Raw genomic sequence first — 16,079 nt, forward strand, 5'->3', positions numbered from 1 at the left:
TAGGAGGAAAAGAAAGGTGTTTTGTGATCTTTTTATTTTTTGCGAACGTTGCCAGTGCAACACTCTTAACATCCAGTTTATTACAGAAGGAAAGAATTATATGTTGAACAATACCGGGAAAAAGTGCACGAAGTATTTTAGAGATATTGTACTCGCACTTATACCTTAGATTACCACTGTTCAAAATAGTAAAAAGTCGAATTATTGAATTTCAGCAAGCCTATTTACGGATTAAAAGAGCAGTAAGCTCTGAATTAACATTTATTGTTCTTATGCAATACACCCGTGTACTTAGATTTAGGTGCACGTTAAAGAACCCCAGGTGGTCGAAATTTGCTGAGTCCTCCACTACGGCGTGCCTCATGATGAGAAAGTGGTTTTGACACGTAAAACCCCATTATTTTTTTTCTTATACAATACTAACAGTGGTCTTTCAAACGAAGTTTCGGTACAGTCATTGCACTACAACTTGTAGAAGCTTTTGAGTGTCATCACTTGCGGTCGAAGTTGGTGCAGTTTTGATGCGTATGCGAATGTGTGTGTATTTTGTGCATGTTACAATTTTTTGGGAACCTATATCAATCAATATAGCCAATTTCAAAGACTACAAGCCTTCTTTGAAAACCATTTCTTCCAGAAATTTCATTCGTAATTGGACTACGGATCGAGCATCGCCTGCTTGGCAGCTATGACTACCTCGTACTTGGATACAGAAATGCCACGCTTGAATTTTCTATACTCATTCTTTGATCTGCTCTGTCTTGAAAAACGCCAGACTCTCATATGTGATATAATTGGCCTCTGCACCAAAATCGAAATCCGCAATTGATTCTCTTCTGATTTCCCTGGCATTTGCAAGTGACGATGGCTTTCTCTTGTCGAATAGAAGGCCACTATTTCGATGCGTGCTCTGCCGATCCCATGCCGACTGAGAAGGAATAGAAAATCCTCATGTATACTTGAAGTTAGGCGCGCATTAAAAATGCCAAAATAAGCAAAATTAAGGCTTGCTGCTGGGCTAGTTGGTATGTGATAACTAGATGGTATGTGATAACGCCAGAAGAAGTAAAGAAAGCCTTAGGAGCTATGCAAAGGGGGAAGGCAGCTGGGGAGGATCAGGTAACAGCAGATTTGTTGAAGGATGGTGGTCAGATTGTTCTAGAGAAACTGGCCACCCTGTATACGCAATGCCTCATAACCTCGAGCGTACCGGAATCTTGGAAGAACGCTAACATAATCCTAATCCATAAGAAAGGGGACGCCAAAGACTTGAAAAATTATAGACCGATCAGCTTACTGTCCGTTGCCTACAAAGTATTTACTAAGGTAATCGCAAATAGAATCAGGAACACCTTAGACTTCTGTCAACCAAAGGACCAGGCAGGATTCCGTAAAGGCTACTCAACAATAGACCATATTCACATTATCAATCAAGTGATAGAGAAATGTGCAGAATATAACCAACCGTTATATATAGCTTTCATTGATTACGAGAAAGCGTTTGATTCATTCGAAACCTCAGCAGTCATGGAGGCATTACGGAATCAGGGTGTAGATGAGCCATATGTAAAGGTACTGGAAGATATCTATAGCGGCTCCACAGCCACCGTAGTCCTCCACAAAGAAAGCAACAAAATCCCTATAAAGAAAGGCGTCAGACAGGGAGATACGATATCTCCAATGCTATTCACAGCATGTTTACAGGAGGTATTCAGAGGCCTGGAGTGGGAAGAATTGGGGATAAAAGTTGATGGAGAATACCTTAGCAACTTGCGATTCGCTGATGATATTGCCTTGCTTAGTAACTCAGGAGACCAATTGCAATGCATGCTCACTGACCTGGAGAGGCAAAGCAGAAGGGTGGGTCTGAAAATTAATCTGCAGAAAACTAAAGTAATGTTTAACAGGCTCGGAAGAGAACAGCAGTTTACGATAGGTAGCGAAGCACTGGAAGGGGTAAGGGACTACATCTACTTAGGGCAGGTAGTGACCACGGATCCGGATCATGAGACTGAAATAACCAGAAGAATAAGAATGGGCTGGGGTGCGTTTGGCAGGCATTCTCAAATCATGAACCGCAGGATGCCACTATCCCTCAAAAGGAAAGTGTATAACAGCTGTGTGTTACCAGTACTCACATATGGGGCAGAAACCTGGAGACTTACGAAAAGGGTTCTGCTGAAATTGAGGACGACGCAACGAGCTATGGAAAGAAGAATGATGGGTGTGACATTAAGGGATAAGAAAAGAGCAGATTGGGTGAGGCAACAAACGCGGGTAAACGACATCTTAGTTGAAATCAAGAAAAAGAAATGGGCATGGGCCGGACATGTAATGAGGAGGGAAGATAACCGATGGTCACTAAGGGTTACGGACTGGATTCCAAGGGAAGGGATGCGTAGCAGGGGGCGGCAGAAAGTTAGGTGGGCGGATGACATTAAGACGTTTGCAGGGACAACATGGCCACAATTAGTACATGACCGGGGTAGTTGGAGAAGTATGGGAGAGGCCTTTGCCCTGCAGTGGGCGTAACTAGGCTGATGATGATGATGATGAACTAGATGGAAATAGACGCGCAACATCCACGGAATCGAAGGCCAGAAACAAAGAGCGTAATTTCAAAAGTAATTCCGCACTCGCAGCTACAACATTTCGCAAAGCTGGCTGTGCAGGTTAGGAAGATAATTGTCCCTCGCGTTTAAATGAGCAATTCTTGCTGATAAAATATGGCCACAGACTTAGCTTACGAAATAAGATAGCATAAAGTATGCACGCAATACGAGAACAATACCAGGAAATAATTAACACTAATTTTTCCAGAAGCGCAAAATTATGAGAACTTTCGCGAGTATTTGTTAAACGCTTTACAGTAATCCTGAGCTGTACGGGCCAAATATTTCGTGCTATTCACTATTCGATTCGTTACCTAACATCAGGGTGCAGAAACAAAATGTTTTTCGTTCGGGTTTTAGTTTCTTTGCACTGTGAAAGTTGCGTCCCCGTTCTGCTCCGGAACGATAAGGAAATGCTGCATAACGGTTCATAATGGTTTTTGTATGCATGCAAAGATTTTCGAAGCAAAGTAAGGATAAGAATATGCTATTTATTTTTCGCAAGGAGGGCACTATGAATTCTGACACCTGGTGCGGCGGCTTAGCGGCTATGGCGTTTCGCTGCTGAGTACGAGGTTGCAGGGTCAAACCCGGCCGCGGCAGCCGCATTGCGATGGGGGCGAAATGAAAAAACGCCCGTGTCCAGTGCATTGCGGGCGCTTTAAGGAACCCTTGGCAGTAAAAATTAATTCGGAATCCCTCACAAGACGTGCCTGATGATCTAATGGTGGTTTGGGCGTTTGAAACCCGAGAATTCAATTCAATTCAAATGAATTCTGAGGTCATGCTCAGTGCCTTCAGCTCTAGAACTAAATATTAAATTATGGGGTTTTACGTGAGAAAACCATTTCCTGATTATGAGCCACGCCGTAGTGGGGCACTGCGGAAATTTGGAACGCCTGGGGTTCTTTAACGTGCACCTACATGTAGGTACATGGGTGTTTTCGCATGTCGCCTCCATTGAAATGCGGCCGCTGTGGCCAGAATTCAATCCCGCGACCTCGATCTCACCAGCCCAACACCATAGCCACTAAGCAACCACGGAGGGTTGTGCTAAGGGACTGAGAATGACCTGAGAAGCAGCACGTCATCGAGTGTACTACGAAATGCGAGACAGCTGTTGTGATTAAATAAACTTAAATATATATACATGCACGAACGATAAAACTTCAGCTACAAATCGTTGTCGTGCCCACAGAAAACAAAACAATGCGCTCGTCAGCGCGGAAGTCTTAGGTTTTGTTACGATGTCGATCTGGTAGTGCGCCGAACGGCAGGCTTGATCAGTGGAGCGATTGACTGGCGCGTAATCCTGTGTGAGGTAGGCGCCTATGATCACCTTGCTTGCTCACACTATATATATATATATATATATATATATATATACATAGCAGGTTGCAGTTTGGAATAGCAGCGACGATATCCGCGTTTGAAAAATCGAGCGTCTCGCCGGGTTTGCATGGGTAGCACGGCTATGTTCTTTGTCCACACTTCTGGCTATCTCCTAAATGATAACCATTTTGAATTCAATGACGAGCACTTCCTTAAGGTCAGTGCCACTGCGGTTGGCACTAAAACGGTCTGAGTTGAGCAAGCATCTTCATGGCCTCTCTCAAAATTATATTGATTGAAGAATTCGCTCCGAAGCTTTTATACTACAAAATATTCCTTGACAACTTATTTCTCCTGTAGAAATATGACGAAAGGGCAGCCTACTACATTTCAAATGGGATTTCAACACGCTCGACCCATTGATCAAATTCAACCATATCATATCCAAAATTAGTATCCACTTTTTGGAAGTCAGTGTTCGGCTGAAGAACGACCGCCTTCCGGCAAATTTTTTGAGAAAACCTCCAGAAAGGCAAAAATATCTACACTTTGAGAGCAACCATTCACGGCATTGTAAAACGGATATACCATGCTCTCAAGCTTACAGGTACCGCAGATGTTGTTCCGACATCCAAGTACTTGACAAGCTCATCGAACAATCCGCCTCTTTCATTTTCCTGTGCTGCCCTCTGCCGCACACCGCTGAAAACGTTTTGGAAGGGTCCCGGATCTTTCGCCGGTTGATTTGTGTACCTGCGCCCACGTTGAGTGCGCGTTAGTTGTGCGTTTCGTGGATCGCGAATCATAATTAATGGATTCTTTGGGACAGCATGTCGTTCCTGAATCCAAGTAGCACTCAATGACTACTGGGTGAGCAGGCCTGAGTGCGCTGTTCTGCAAACAGTGCGGCCGATAAAGGCACGCTGAGTATTTAGATGTTTCCCGTATTCAAAAAGTCTTCGAGCGCAACCTTCTGCGTCAGATTTATTAAAGCGGTGCACTTGTTTACATCGACATCTACAGCCGCAGGTCGTTGTGATCGTCAAATATTGTGGTAAGGGTGCATCACTGATATGAAACAGTGTCAAAATGTAGCAAAACATACATATTTGCGCATATGTGCCATGTTGTTACACCCTGAAACGAGCCAATATGAGCGGCCGAACCACTTAAACAACGGCAACTGTGATTCAGATACGTATATTACGGGCTGTTAATTGACTCATTCTCGCTTTTCTTTAACTTCATCATACTTACAGTTTTAGCGTGCCATAGAGCATTATTAGAGAAAACTGTGCTCGCATAAGTGATCATTTGTAGGCCATGCTCTCTCACAAAAACGCGCGGATCCCATCGTTTCCACGGCGTTGGTATAAATGAGCGAGACGGTTGTTTATGCTGCTGTATACCGAATAGACCGCCTCTTGATTGCCACTTCACGCAGAGGCAAACAGTGCATCTCTGAAATTGAGAAATGGGCCTGCAAAGCAACTCGTACAGGCCCACCCATATACGTAGCGAATGCGGCCTACAGCCTACAGGTACGGTGACGTACAGATGTTGGCACAGCAGCGTGTCGCTGCTTACCGCTTATTGTGTACGTGCCGTGCGAAGTGAAGTGTGGCTGATTTCAAATCGCTAAGGCCAGAATTGAACTATAAAAGCAGTTTCGATCGACCTAACTGCTTACATTTCAGTTCAGGTCCGACGGTAGCCAGTGCACGAACTCGACGGCGCCAGGTTAACCTTCGCTGAACAGGATCCACATTGGCTCAACCTGCGTGGGCACGGCTTGAGAGGGTTAAAGCTTGTACATTTCAACTTGGTAGGCGTGCTTGACTCATTTTGAGCACGATTAATTATATATACAAGCGAAGACGCTGTCGCTATTGTGTTGTCGGTTCGACGGCCGATTGCGCGGGGTTCGTTCGAACGATGGTCGGCACGCTGATTTTGCCGGTGCCTTCGACAAGAAAGCCTGTCGCAGTACAACTCACGCTCGTCGGTTGCGTCGTTGCCGACCTGGTATGACAAAAAGGTTTCAGTGACGCACAATAGTCGGTCAATCATTGGAGTGAGCGTCTTGTCGGTCTCGTGTCGACCCAGTGTTGCGGGTATTACGAGTACGTGCAGTATGGAACGCGCTGTCACCACCAGCAAGTGAAGACCGATGCTGCAAAAAGACTTCCTCAGCAACTTAAGGTGTGCCCCCATGTGGCCGCAAGGCGCGAGTCAGAGGAAGCAGCTCAAATTTCAGATTCAAAATTGCTGAAAACCTGAACTGTGACTCCAGCAACGTGTTGTACAATCTACACTGCAACGTCTGCGGGCAAGAACAAACGGACACGTCATTTCGCTTGCGCTTTCATAGCCACAGATGCCACGCTACTTTAGCAGCGAACCTGCCCTTACCGAGGCGCCTATGCCTGCCCAAAAACACTTCAGACGAAATCTCGGTAACAGTACTGCAGTCCGGCTTTCGCAACCCCCGTGAGGGGGAACAGCGCGAAGGTTACTTTATATTTAAATTCCGGATACTAGCAGCCGGCATAAATGACGACCCTGGAAGACTTTCCTGCCTCAGAGAATTAATCAAAGAGGGAAGTTGTTCTAGCGAACGATCTCGCGAGCCCAAACCACAACCATATTCGGACCATGCGTGTTGAAAAGGACCATGCTTGTAAAGAGTTTTCTATTGTTTTCTACATATGAAGATTATTATCATTCACCGTTTATCAGTAACAGTTTCACTTGCACAAATTTACGACAAGAAAATAACAAAGAAGTTCATGAGGAAGCTAAAATATAAAAAGACGTCTCTGGAGCCTCAATTCATCATTCCGCTTCCCGTTTGCGACCCTCCATTGCATGTGTGCTCTCCTCGCGGGGAGGAGGCGGTGCTGACGCCAACCCTTAGCGTAATTTCGCCGTTTGCGCGTCCCCTGACTGCGCTCTTAAAAAAAAGATACGTTGCTATTACATAGGGCTCACTCCAAGCTGCAGCCTTTTTGGCGCTTATCATCGCCCTCACGACTTGTCCTATTTTAGTCTATTTTGATCAGACTACCGACAGATGTTCGCATAGATGCCAGCGGCCATGGAATCGGGGAAGTCCTCGCTCAGCCTCAGTGCGGACACAACTGCCTGACTACGTACACTAGCCGCCTCCTCTCCACACCAGAGAAGAATTACTGTATCATAGAATGAGATTCTATTGCTCTAGCTTGGGCTGCTGCCAAATTTCGTCCCTACCTGTTTGGCCGCACTTTTACCGTCGTACTGGTCACCATGCCCTCCGTTAGCTTTCTTCGCTCAAAAACCCTATAGACCACCTTAGTCGTAGGGCTCTCTGCCTCGTTCTCGGTAGAACACAAACCCAGTGAGCTCCATCAAGGTACCGATTGCCTCTCACGGCATTCTGTAGATTTCCCTGACGCCATCCAGGAAGACACCGACATCTGCGTCTTGTCTATTTGGGGCGTCCTTAATATAAGGGACGAACAACGGCGTCAGTTGGCTTTACGTTCGATCATCGACAGTCTTAGCTCTGCCACACCAGAACCTTGAATCCACTTGCTCTGCCTTCACGATGGCACCTTATACCTCTACAATATGCCTCCCGACGGTCCTGAACGCCTTCTCGTCGCGCCTACCCATCTGCAGAAAGCTGTGCTCCGCCAGCTTCCCTATGAACCAATGGACTGCTGGTGGCCTTGGTATCACCCACGCTTATGATCATGTGAAGCGCTGTTTCTTCTGAGCTGGTTTCTACCGCTCCGTGCAAAGGTATGTCGCTAGCTGGCGCCAATGCTAAGGTCGCAAGTGGCAGCTATCCTTCTATCCTTCTATCCTTCTTTCATGTTGGGCTCAGATTTCTTGGTCTCTTTCCAAACTCAACATCAGGCAACTAGTGGGTCGCCATCGCGACTGACGATGTGACGCAATACACCCTGCGCCCTCCCAACCAACTGTATCTATGGAGTTCGCAGAGTTTCTTCTTTTTGACATCGTCTTGCATCATGAAGTTCCTCGACAGCTTTTGACTGACCAAGACCGGTACTTTTTGTCTCGCGTCATTGAGGACACCATTCCTTATGCTCTATCCGTCACAAGCTCACGAGGGCTTATCACCCGTAAACGAATGGAGTTGAGTTGAGTGGTTGTAGGCTACTGGTGGGATTAGCCTTGCAGCCTTGCTCCACCGTAGAGACACTTAAATAAATCACATAAATCAGTCCCAGACCTCACAATTACAAATAGTCACACCTAAGGTCACCATGTGGAGGCCAAATTCGTGTCCTGCAGGTAATTTAAAGGAAGCCAAGAAACCTCCTTCCTACACAACTGGTTTCTGCGCTGGAAAACAATGTCCTGGAGAGAACTGTGAGGAACTCCTGTCTTCTTGAGGGACCAGAATGAAACGCTCCTTTCCGCGCTATACATAGTACAGCACATAAGGTAATGTTCTATGTCACCGCACACACCACACGTTGAACATAATGGAGGCAGCGCCAGGCGAGTTTTACATATCTACGACGCAGGGGTACGAGCAGAGCCTGTGCGAATGCGGAGCAGTAAAGTGGCTTGGTTTCTTTTGAGGCCCTTGGTCATACATGATTGTGAGGTGAGCTCCACAAAGAACTAAAGTGCCACAGCACCGCTTCTCTGAAGAGTCTCTTGTTCTCTTGAGGCACTTTTCTCAATGGATTCCCAGACAGTGCTCTATGGGCGAGGCTGTCCGCCATCTCGTTGGCTATGATCCCTATGTGCGAGGGCACCCGTTGGAAACGTATGGAGAAGCCTTGGATATGGAGATTTTGCACCGAGTGTAGAGAGCTAAGACATGAGGCATCCGTAGGGAACTCGTGCTCTAACCTTTGAAGGGCAGATTTTGAGTCTGTAAGAATGACAACAGGTTGAGGCGTACAAAGCCGTAGCTTCTTTAGAGCTGCCTCAATGGCAACGCTTTCGGCCGTTGTGGAGGACACTACTGCAGTGAAGCGAACAGACCAATCATACTTCAAACAGGGACAACAGGTTGAGCAGCTGCACTAGATCCTCTGGCCTTGTCCACAGAGCCATCAGTAAAAAATTTAAGATGGCGTGCATATTCAGTCTCAAGATGTTCCAGTACGAGTGAACGCGTTGCACGAACGAACGTGAGGAACGAACGTGAGCACGAACGTGAGGAATTGTCAATGAACAATCGAGGCTCGCGGATGACCAAAGTGGTTTCAACCTCTTAGCTCGACCTCTAGCGTAAGGCCCAGGTAACCAAGAGTATTAAGGGCCAAGCACGCTTGGGACTCAGATCTCTTTCGAAGGCGCTGTAGAAGGGCTCGCCCGGCTACCGTCTGTTTCAGGCGTTCAATTTGCATCAATAACCTTTGTGAAGCGACTAGGCTAAGAGGTCTCGATAGAGACTCATGAAGTACTGCATTGGTTAGGAGAAGTCTGCGGAACGCCAAAAGCCCTCCTGAGGCCCTTTCTATGCAAAACCTCAAGGCGTTCCATCTGTGAAAGCGAGGGAAAATTTAAAGGGAGCTGGTGCATTATACGACTCGTCACCAGTGCATCGTGCAGCCTGATCATTGAAGAAGGGTGACTTCCCCATTGCTCACTTGCCACTCAACGGATCACATTGAGACGTGAAGATAGTGAAGTCACAATCGAGTTCACAGCTTGACGCCACTGTAGACGGTAGTAAAGAATGACGTCAAAACGCGCTTGTGCTTCAATTGACGAAGGCATGATTGATCGAGGCCTATCTTCAGCCGCGCATACCGTCTTCCTCTACCTGGAAACATGATGAAGCCAGATTTTTCCACCGAGAGAGTCAACCCAGCACCTTGAAGGTAATTTTGAAGTGAAAGTAATGCTTGTCGAGCTATCAGAACTCAACGTTCGTGTTGATATCCGGTTAACCAAAGACAAATGTCGTCAGCATATATCGACATATGGACATGCCTGCAATGTTTCTGCACTTCAGCGGGAAGACCAGCCATTGAACATCATTGAACATCATAGAGATTTAGGCCTTTCAACACTAGCTAATTTCCCAGACGTATCAAGGGCTTATGATAGCGTCCTTCAGAGCTCAATATTAAATACTTGGCAGGCCATAGGCTTACAGGGCTATCTTCTGCAATTCATTCACTCATTTATCAGTGATCGTAAAATTCAAGTGTGGTTAGGAAGTACCATAAGCACCGAAAGGGCGGTATCACGAGGTTTACCTCAGGGAAGTGTTCTTTACCTTACGCTCTTTAAAGTTGTAAACGAATGGACTCACCGAGCATCTGAACCGAACTCTGACCGATACGCTTTCGATGTACGTTTCCGCCAACCACCGCTATGGGGACGCTATTTTGCGTGTGGTACTTTCGCCTACAGCTCGTGCAGACATCACTTCACTGGCTACTCACCGTTTTAACTTCTTTATGGACGTGAACTTTTTCTGCCTCACCATACTTCCGAGTGTTGTGAGCTGACCCACTACGTACGTTCGCGATGCCATAGCGTGCGCCGATACAGTTTGCCAGATTGCCCGTGAACAGATCCCAGTGTCTCAGGCTTCCCAAAAAGCCCTGTATAATCATCGCTACAGAGATTTTTGTCACTTCCCATGTTTCGTCGCGCTACTGTAGTATCAGTGCTGCCTCTCCGGTAAACTGCTATCCCGCTACGAAAGTCCCAATATGGTGTAACGTCAAGTCACCGATGTTACATATGAAATTGCACCAGGCATCGAGCCAGCGTAGTCTGCGCGTCCGCCCTCTGCTATTGTGCACGTTGTGAGACTTAAGCCGTACGTGACTACCCCTTCTGGTTTGTCTTTACAAGCACTGGTTCGGCACTCTCACCCGGCTGGTAAACAGTGCCACGAGACAATGAAGGAGCTGCTACTGCCGGTCGGACGGCGACGATAGCGACAAAATGGCCACAGGCACGCGAGAGCCTTGCATCCGTCAGCACTGCTTGTGGATGTTTTAACCTTGTGTATAGCACTAATTCGTAAACACAAGCGATTACCCTAATTGTCTGTGTTAGAGGAACCAATAATTTTTTTCGGAAGCCCTTGAGGCAGAGCTCCAAGTCAACAGTAGGGTAGCATGCGTCATTTTCGTGCGCCTCTGTCCCGAAATTGATTTACAGTGTAGGCTTCATCAGGCACATTTGATGGGCGAAGAAGACAAAGCGGCGCAAAGTAAATAGGGAAATACGATTACTCTTCATGATTTTTATTTGATCCGGTGCAACAACTAGTCGCAATTCTGTGCACCAATATAGGTAATGAATATTGATTTTACAACGGGCGTTCCTATTTTGTCTGACAAGCCAAGTCTCCCTTTTACAGCACTTCTGTTTGTTGTCGCAAAGTGTTCCAATGGATTCACGCTCCCTTGCTAAGAGCAACAGAGGGCTGACGAAGAAGTGAGATTGCCGTAAGAATCACGAACAAGTACCACTTTTAACATGGAGAAAAGAAGCAATGCAAAGACGCTAAATGGCGTTAACATTAAAAAGCTATCTCCTTGAAAGCGGCTGCTACCAGGAACACAAACGAAGCACGAGGAAAATTTTGTGGTTTGTCGAAAGGCCATTTCAGAGCGAAAGCGCCGAGGTGTTGCTCGAGGCCAAACCACCTGCTGGAAACTTCGTCCTGCTAGAAATGTCGGCCACGCGCCCTTCAACTTGCATAAACATAAGATTGTCGGCAATAGTGTGTGTGCTTTTGCTGCAAAACGGCCTTTGAGGCTCGGGTCATTTCGTGTGGGACATTGGCTTCGAAAGGCCACGCGCTATCTAAACACAGCTTTTGGCTTTTCACGACTGAGTGGTATGAACATAATTCGAGCAGAAACTCTGTTTCACATTTTATCACACTGACCATTAAATGCCGCTTTCTTTGCCTCTAGACCAGCAATGTTTACAAAATTGTGCAGGAACTCGACTGGAGTTCGCTAAGCATGCGTAAGCATTGCGCCACTTACTCATTTCCACGCATACGACTCTATGTATGTTGTTTATCGCGATTGACAAAGCAGTAGACATAGATGTGGTGAGCATGTTAGATGCAGAAGGCAGTCAAACTTCAGGTCTGTTATTGTCGCAAGTGTGACACAGGCCACATGAGGCCATGCACTTTCACGCTGCAACAGAACATCTGGAGACAGCTATCCACGGTGGTTGAATATGATTGCACATCGAATGGTATTTCAGAAAGTCAAAGCATAATTCCTTAGTGATAGTGGCCCCTCGTGGCTTGTAGTGCTCGAAAATGACGTCTTTTTTTTTTCCTAGAAGAAGGTCACCATAACCTTCCCTGCTTATGGATGTGTTCGGAACTTCTTTGGTTTGGGGTATGAGGAATGGCGCCATCCATTAGTCACTCTGTTCATTTCTGGTTGGTGGTAGACAAACCAGGTTTCATTCTCGGTGAATATTATTTTAAGGAAGGCATCCTTTATCGTTCAACGCGTCGTAGACGCTGCTCACGCGCATCAACACGTCGCTGTTTCGATTCAGGGGTCAGATGACGGGGCACCCACCTTGCAGACACTATGAGAGATCCGAGCACATTATGCACGATCTGGTATGCTGAACCACGAATAGTGTTTACAATGCCTGCAGTATCATCCAACATCACTCAGATGTTTTTCATCAGGATGTATTCAACGGCTGTAATTTTTTTCTGGAGTCACAAAGCGGTGAGGGGGGGGGGTGCCTCACGCGACGAGCAAGCTTAGCCACGGACGTTACACCGTTTGCGAACTTCGGACTCCATTCTAAATCTTGCCGCTGTGGCACACATGCACGACCACACTGGAATTTCATTCTTCGATGAGTTTCGATTGTCGTCACGCCCTTGTACAATTTGCTAGTGAGACGGCTTGCACTGATCTTTTTGCAGCGTTTCCGCAACTGCGCAGTGCTGCCACCTTGTGAACATCTGGCGCACTGTTAAGAACATGTCTGCCAAAGTACAGATTACTGGCGTCATCTTTCGCATTTTGTTACACATTTGCGGCTTCCATTTGACTTACCCTAGTATTATCAGTTCGCGAACATTCTAGCACCAGATTTCCATTTTGAGTTGTAGCACAAATCATTATGGCCCGCCATTACATTCTTTCTCCGGACAGCCCCTAAGCAAGTACTGTAAGGGACTCTGCAAAGCATCTGCGCGTCGTACAATGGAAGTGACGTCACTATCAAAATAACTCTCACTAGTGCACAAGTCTTGTCAGCTGTGAAGAAATCACATCGTTGATGTGCAATGTTTGCATGGTTTTGAAGAATCCTTGTGTGCGTTTTGCCGACAAAGTAATCACAGGTTTCCTGGAGTGATGAAAACGCCTGGAGTGATTGGTCTTGAGTATGCAATGCAGCGCAGCACCTGCGATCGTGCTCCTGATTTACGAGGTATATGTGCATGCTAAATATAGAATACAATTTACATAATGAGGGAGCTTAACGAGCTGTCTATGACTTTTCCTAAAGTATGAGCTATGACTTTTCATAAAGATATAGCTACATTAGAATAGCTTAGACCTTTTAGCTGAGACCTTTTAGTGAGTCATAGTTTTGATAAACTTTATGTTCTGCTTGGGCTGTCAAAGAGCAAGAACATCTTATTGTGTAAGTTCTGCTGCTTCCGAACTCTGGTTTACTCTGCCATTTGTTGTAATCGAAAATTGCAAATACACTACAAAAAGTCTCAACAAAGCAGTAATTTAAGACGTATTCCTTGCAGCTGCACCACAGAAAGCAGGATGCAGACGGATGCCTTAGTTCGACTTTTTTTATTGCTCGTAAGTAACTTTCTTCCACTGTCTTGACCGAGAGGGAAATACTCCAATAATTGAAAATAACCAATGTATACACATGCATTGCATTATTGTGCAACGTTTGTACTAATTTAGCGCAATATTTGAAAAAAAAAATGGAGGTTTCTGACTCTAGCTAAAGAGGAAGGCAATTACCTTGTGTCATGAAAGGTGTTGGAAGACTTATAGAATTAAACAGCAGCTCATTATAAAATGAGCGGTGCTCAAATTCTGATGCTTTCCGGGGTTTTTTTTCGGCTTCACAGGCTACAGAGTAAATATGATGAATCATTGCGTTTTTGAGCTTTACAGCAAATATATCTGAGAAATCAAACTATAACTTTCCATTTTTCTGGAGCTGCCACTGGTATTCAAAGCAGTTATGAAAGGAGCCCACAGAATACAGCGCCTGTCATTTGCGAACACCAATGCGCGACCACTGACAGCAGCAGTGGCTCGACGCGATCTGTTTTAGAGTGCTTGTGCTTTATGTTACTCATAGCTGTGTCCTAAGTTCGTTGCCGCAAATTGGCTCTTTGACTAGATTAATGAAACTAAATGACTACTAGATAGCTGCGATGTTTCCTACGATAGTCATGTAGGTGTATCGGTTACTGAATAGATTAAAAGATTGCGCTATTATTACCGAAATTGGGCTACTGCACGTTCGACTTGGCGAAAAAAATTTCCTTCAGACAGTGTGTCAAATTTTGGCTACGCTTTCTTTTTCTTAAAGCTAACCCCCCGCCCTTTACAAGTCGTCTCCGCTGAGCCAATAAATGAGCTACGATGAGGAGGTGGCGGACGCCAGATCATCATTTAAGCGGATGATCATTCGAAGTCGCCCGTCGCATACGAAATATGGAGCCACTAGAAATGTAGCAAATCATCAGTGGGGCTGCAGTTCGTTAAGTACCCTGCTTAGTTGAACAACTTATCCAAGTATTACCGTTATCAGTTTGTTCACATTCCTGTTTCTGAGGTGTCGTCACCATCTATTTTACTGTATTTTATGTAATCCATTTTCATTTATTGTGTGGGTAATGTTTTGTAAAATTGTCATTAGTAACTATGGCGAGTGCATACGATTGATCTGCATCTTTATGGAAGGTCGCTATTTGTGTGTTCTATTTGTGAGTGATTTTCTTTGTTTGAGAAAAATTTTATCGAGTCCTCATTTACATTATAGATATCCCTGCAAGCTTCCATTGCTATAGTTCTTGATCTGGCGCAGCGAGTGCGAGTGCAAAGAAAGAGCGAAGCGTGGCATCTTGTGGCCACAGATGCTTGCGTGTATTTGCAAAGCCTCCTCAGACTCCCGGATAATGCTACAATAAAACTTCGTTGTGAGCAACCCTCTCTTAACACATGTGTCTATGCAAGAAATAAGCTTTACTTAGTGCCTATGTGCGGGCATATGCAGTGGCTCTGGCGCAAGCCACTGGTGAAATTTTTGCCTTCTGCTTTACACGAAGGAAACTAAACGGCATATTTTTCACGCAGAACGTTATTTTTTATGTGTGGAATGACATTAAAAAATAACAAATTTTTGAGTACTCTTAGGCTACTTAAAATGTTCGCTTTTGGCTTCACTTAAGCTACTACGCAGGCCAGTTTGGCTACCTCGGTTTGTAGTGATCTGATAAGCCTGCTATCGAACTATCAGACAGACAACCAGCCCAATCCCATCCACCGTATCACTTTTGATAAAGAAAGCTACGTGAAAACTGCCGCCGAAGCTATGCTGTGATGGCTGCGTCAGAGCAGCCAAGACAGCTGTGCGTGCCCTGAAAGTTTATTATCAGTTAGAACGTACACTTGCGAATCACTGATCTATTCGTTTAGAGCAAAATTTCTGACGTAATTTTACTAATGTTTAGAGGAAACCATTAGGCCTGTGCGCATGATTTTCAGCCGACATTCTTATTGATCTTTCCAGGTCACTGCAAGCCAGGGTAAGCTCTATTTACTACGCCTTACAGCACAGCATGCGCCGTAACTTCACTAATCAAAATATATTCTTTAATTGTGATGTAGTGAATAAATTGCGATGTAGTGATCTTAAACGGCACGTAGTGATTGTGCTCCGGATTAATTTGGATCGTCTGTATTTTTTACCGTGCTTCAAAGCAGAGTAGACAAATGTTACTGCGACCCGCCCATATCAGAGTGTGGCTGCCGCGTCCAAACACCCCACCCGCGACCTGCGTGTTGAAAAGCGCAACGTCATAGCGGCTGAGCGGAAGCGGCGGATAACGAAAACTTCTACCATACTGATAACACCGACAGTATCGGTTACTAAATG

The 16,079-nt window shown here is 45.6% G+C and overlaps 1 protein-coding gene across 2 annotated transcripts in view; it reads left to right on the forward strand.

Moving 5' to 3' along the window:
- The first annotated feature begins 13,615 nt into the window (after window positions 1–13,615).
- LOC142578059 (uncharacterized) overlaps window positions 13,616–16,079 on the forward strand; it is an 85,526-nt gene continuing 83,062 nt past the window's right edge. The window contains exons 1-2 of one of the 2 annotated variants that reach the window (XM_075687475.1): window positions 13,616–13,759; window positions 15,714–15,729. In XM_075687475.1, the coding sequence (XP_075543590.1) occupies window positions 13,721–13,759; window positions 15,714–15,729 (55 nt within the window). In that variant the 5' untranslated portion in view covers window positions 13,616–13,720. The remainder of the gene's footprint in view (window positions 13,760–15,713; window positions 15,730–16,079) is intronic. The other variant, XM_075687476.1, reaches the window with a different exon arrangement.

Source organism: Dermacentor variabilis, chromosome 4 (genome assembly GCF_050947875.1).
Source record: "Dermacentor variabilis isolate Ectoservices chromosome 4, ASM5094787v1, whole genome shotgun sequence".
NCBI lineage: Eukaryota > Metazoa > Arthropoda > Arachnida > Ixodida > Ixodidae > Dermacentor > Dermacentor variabilis.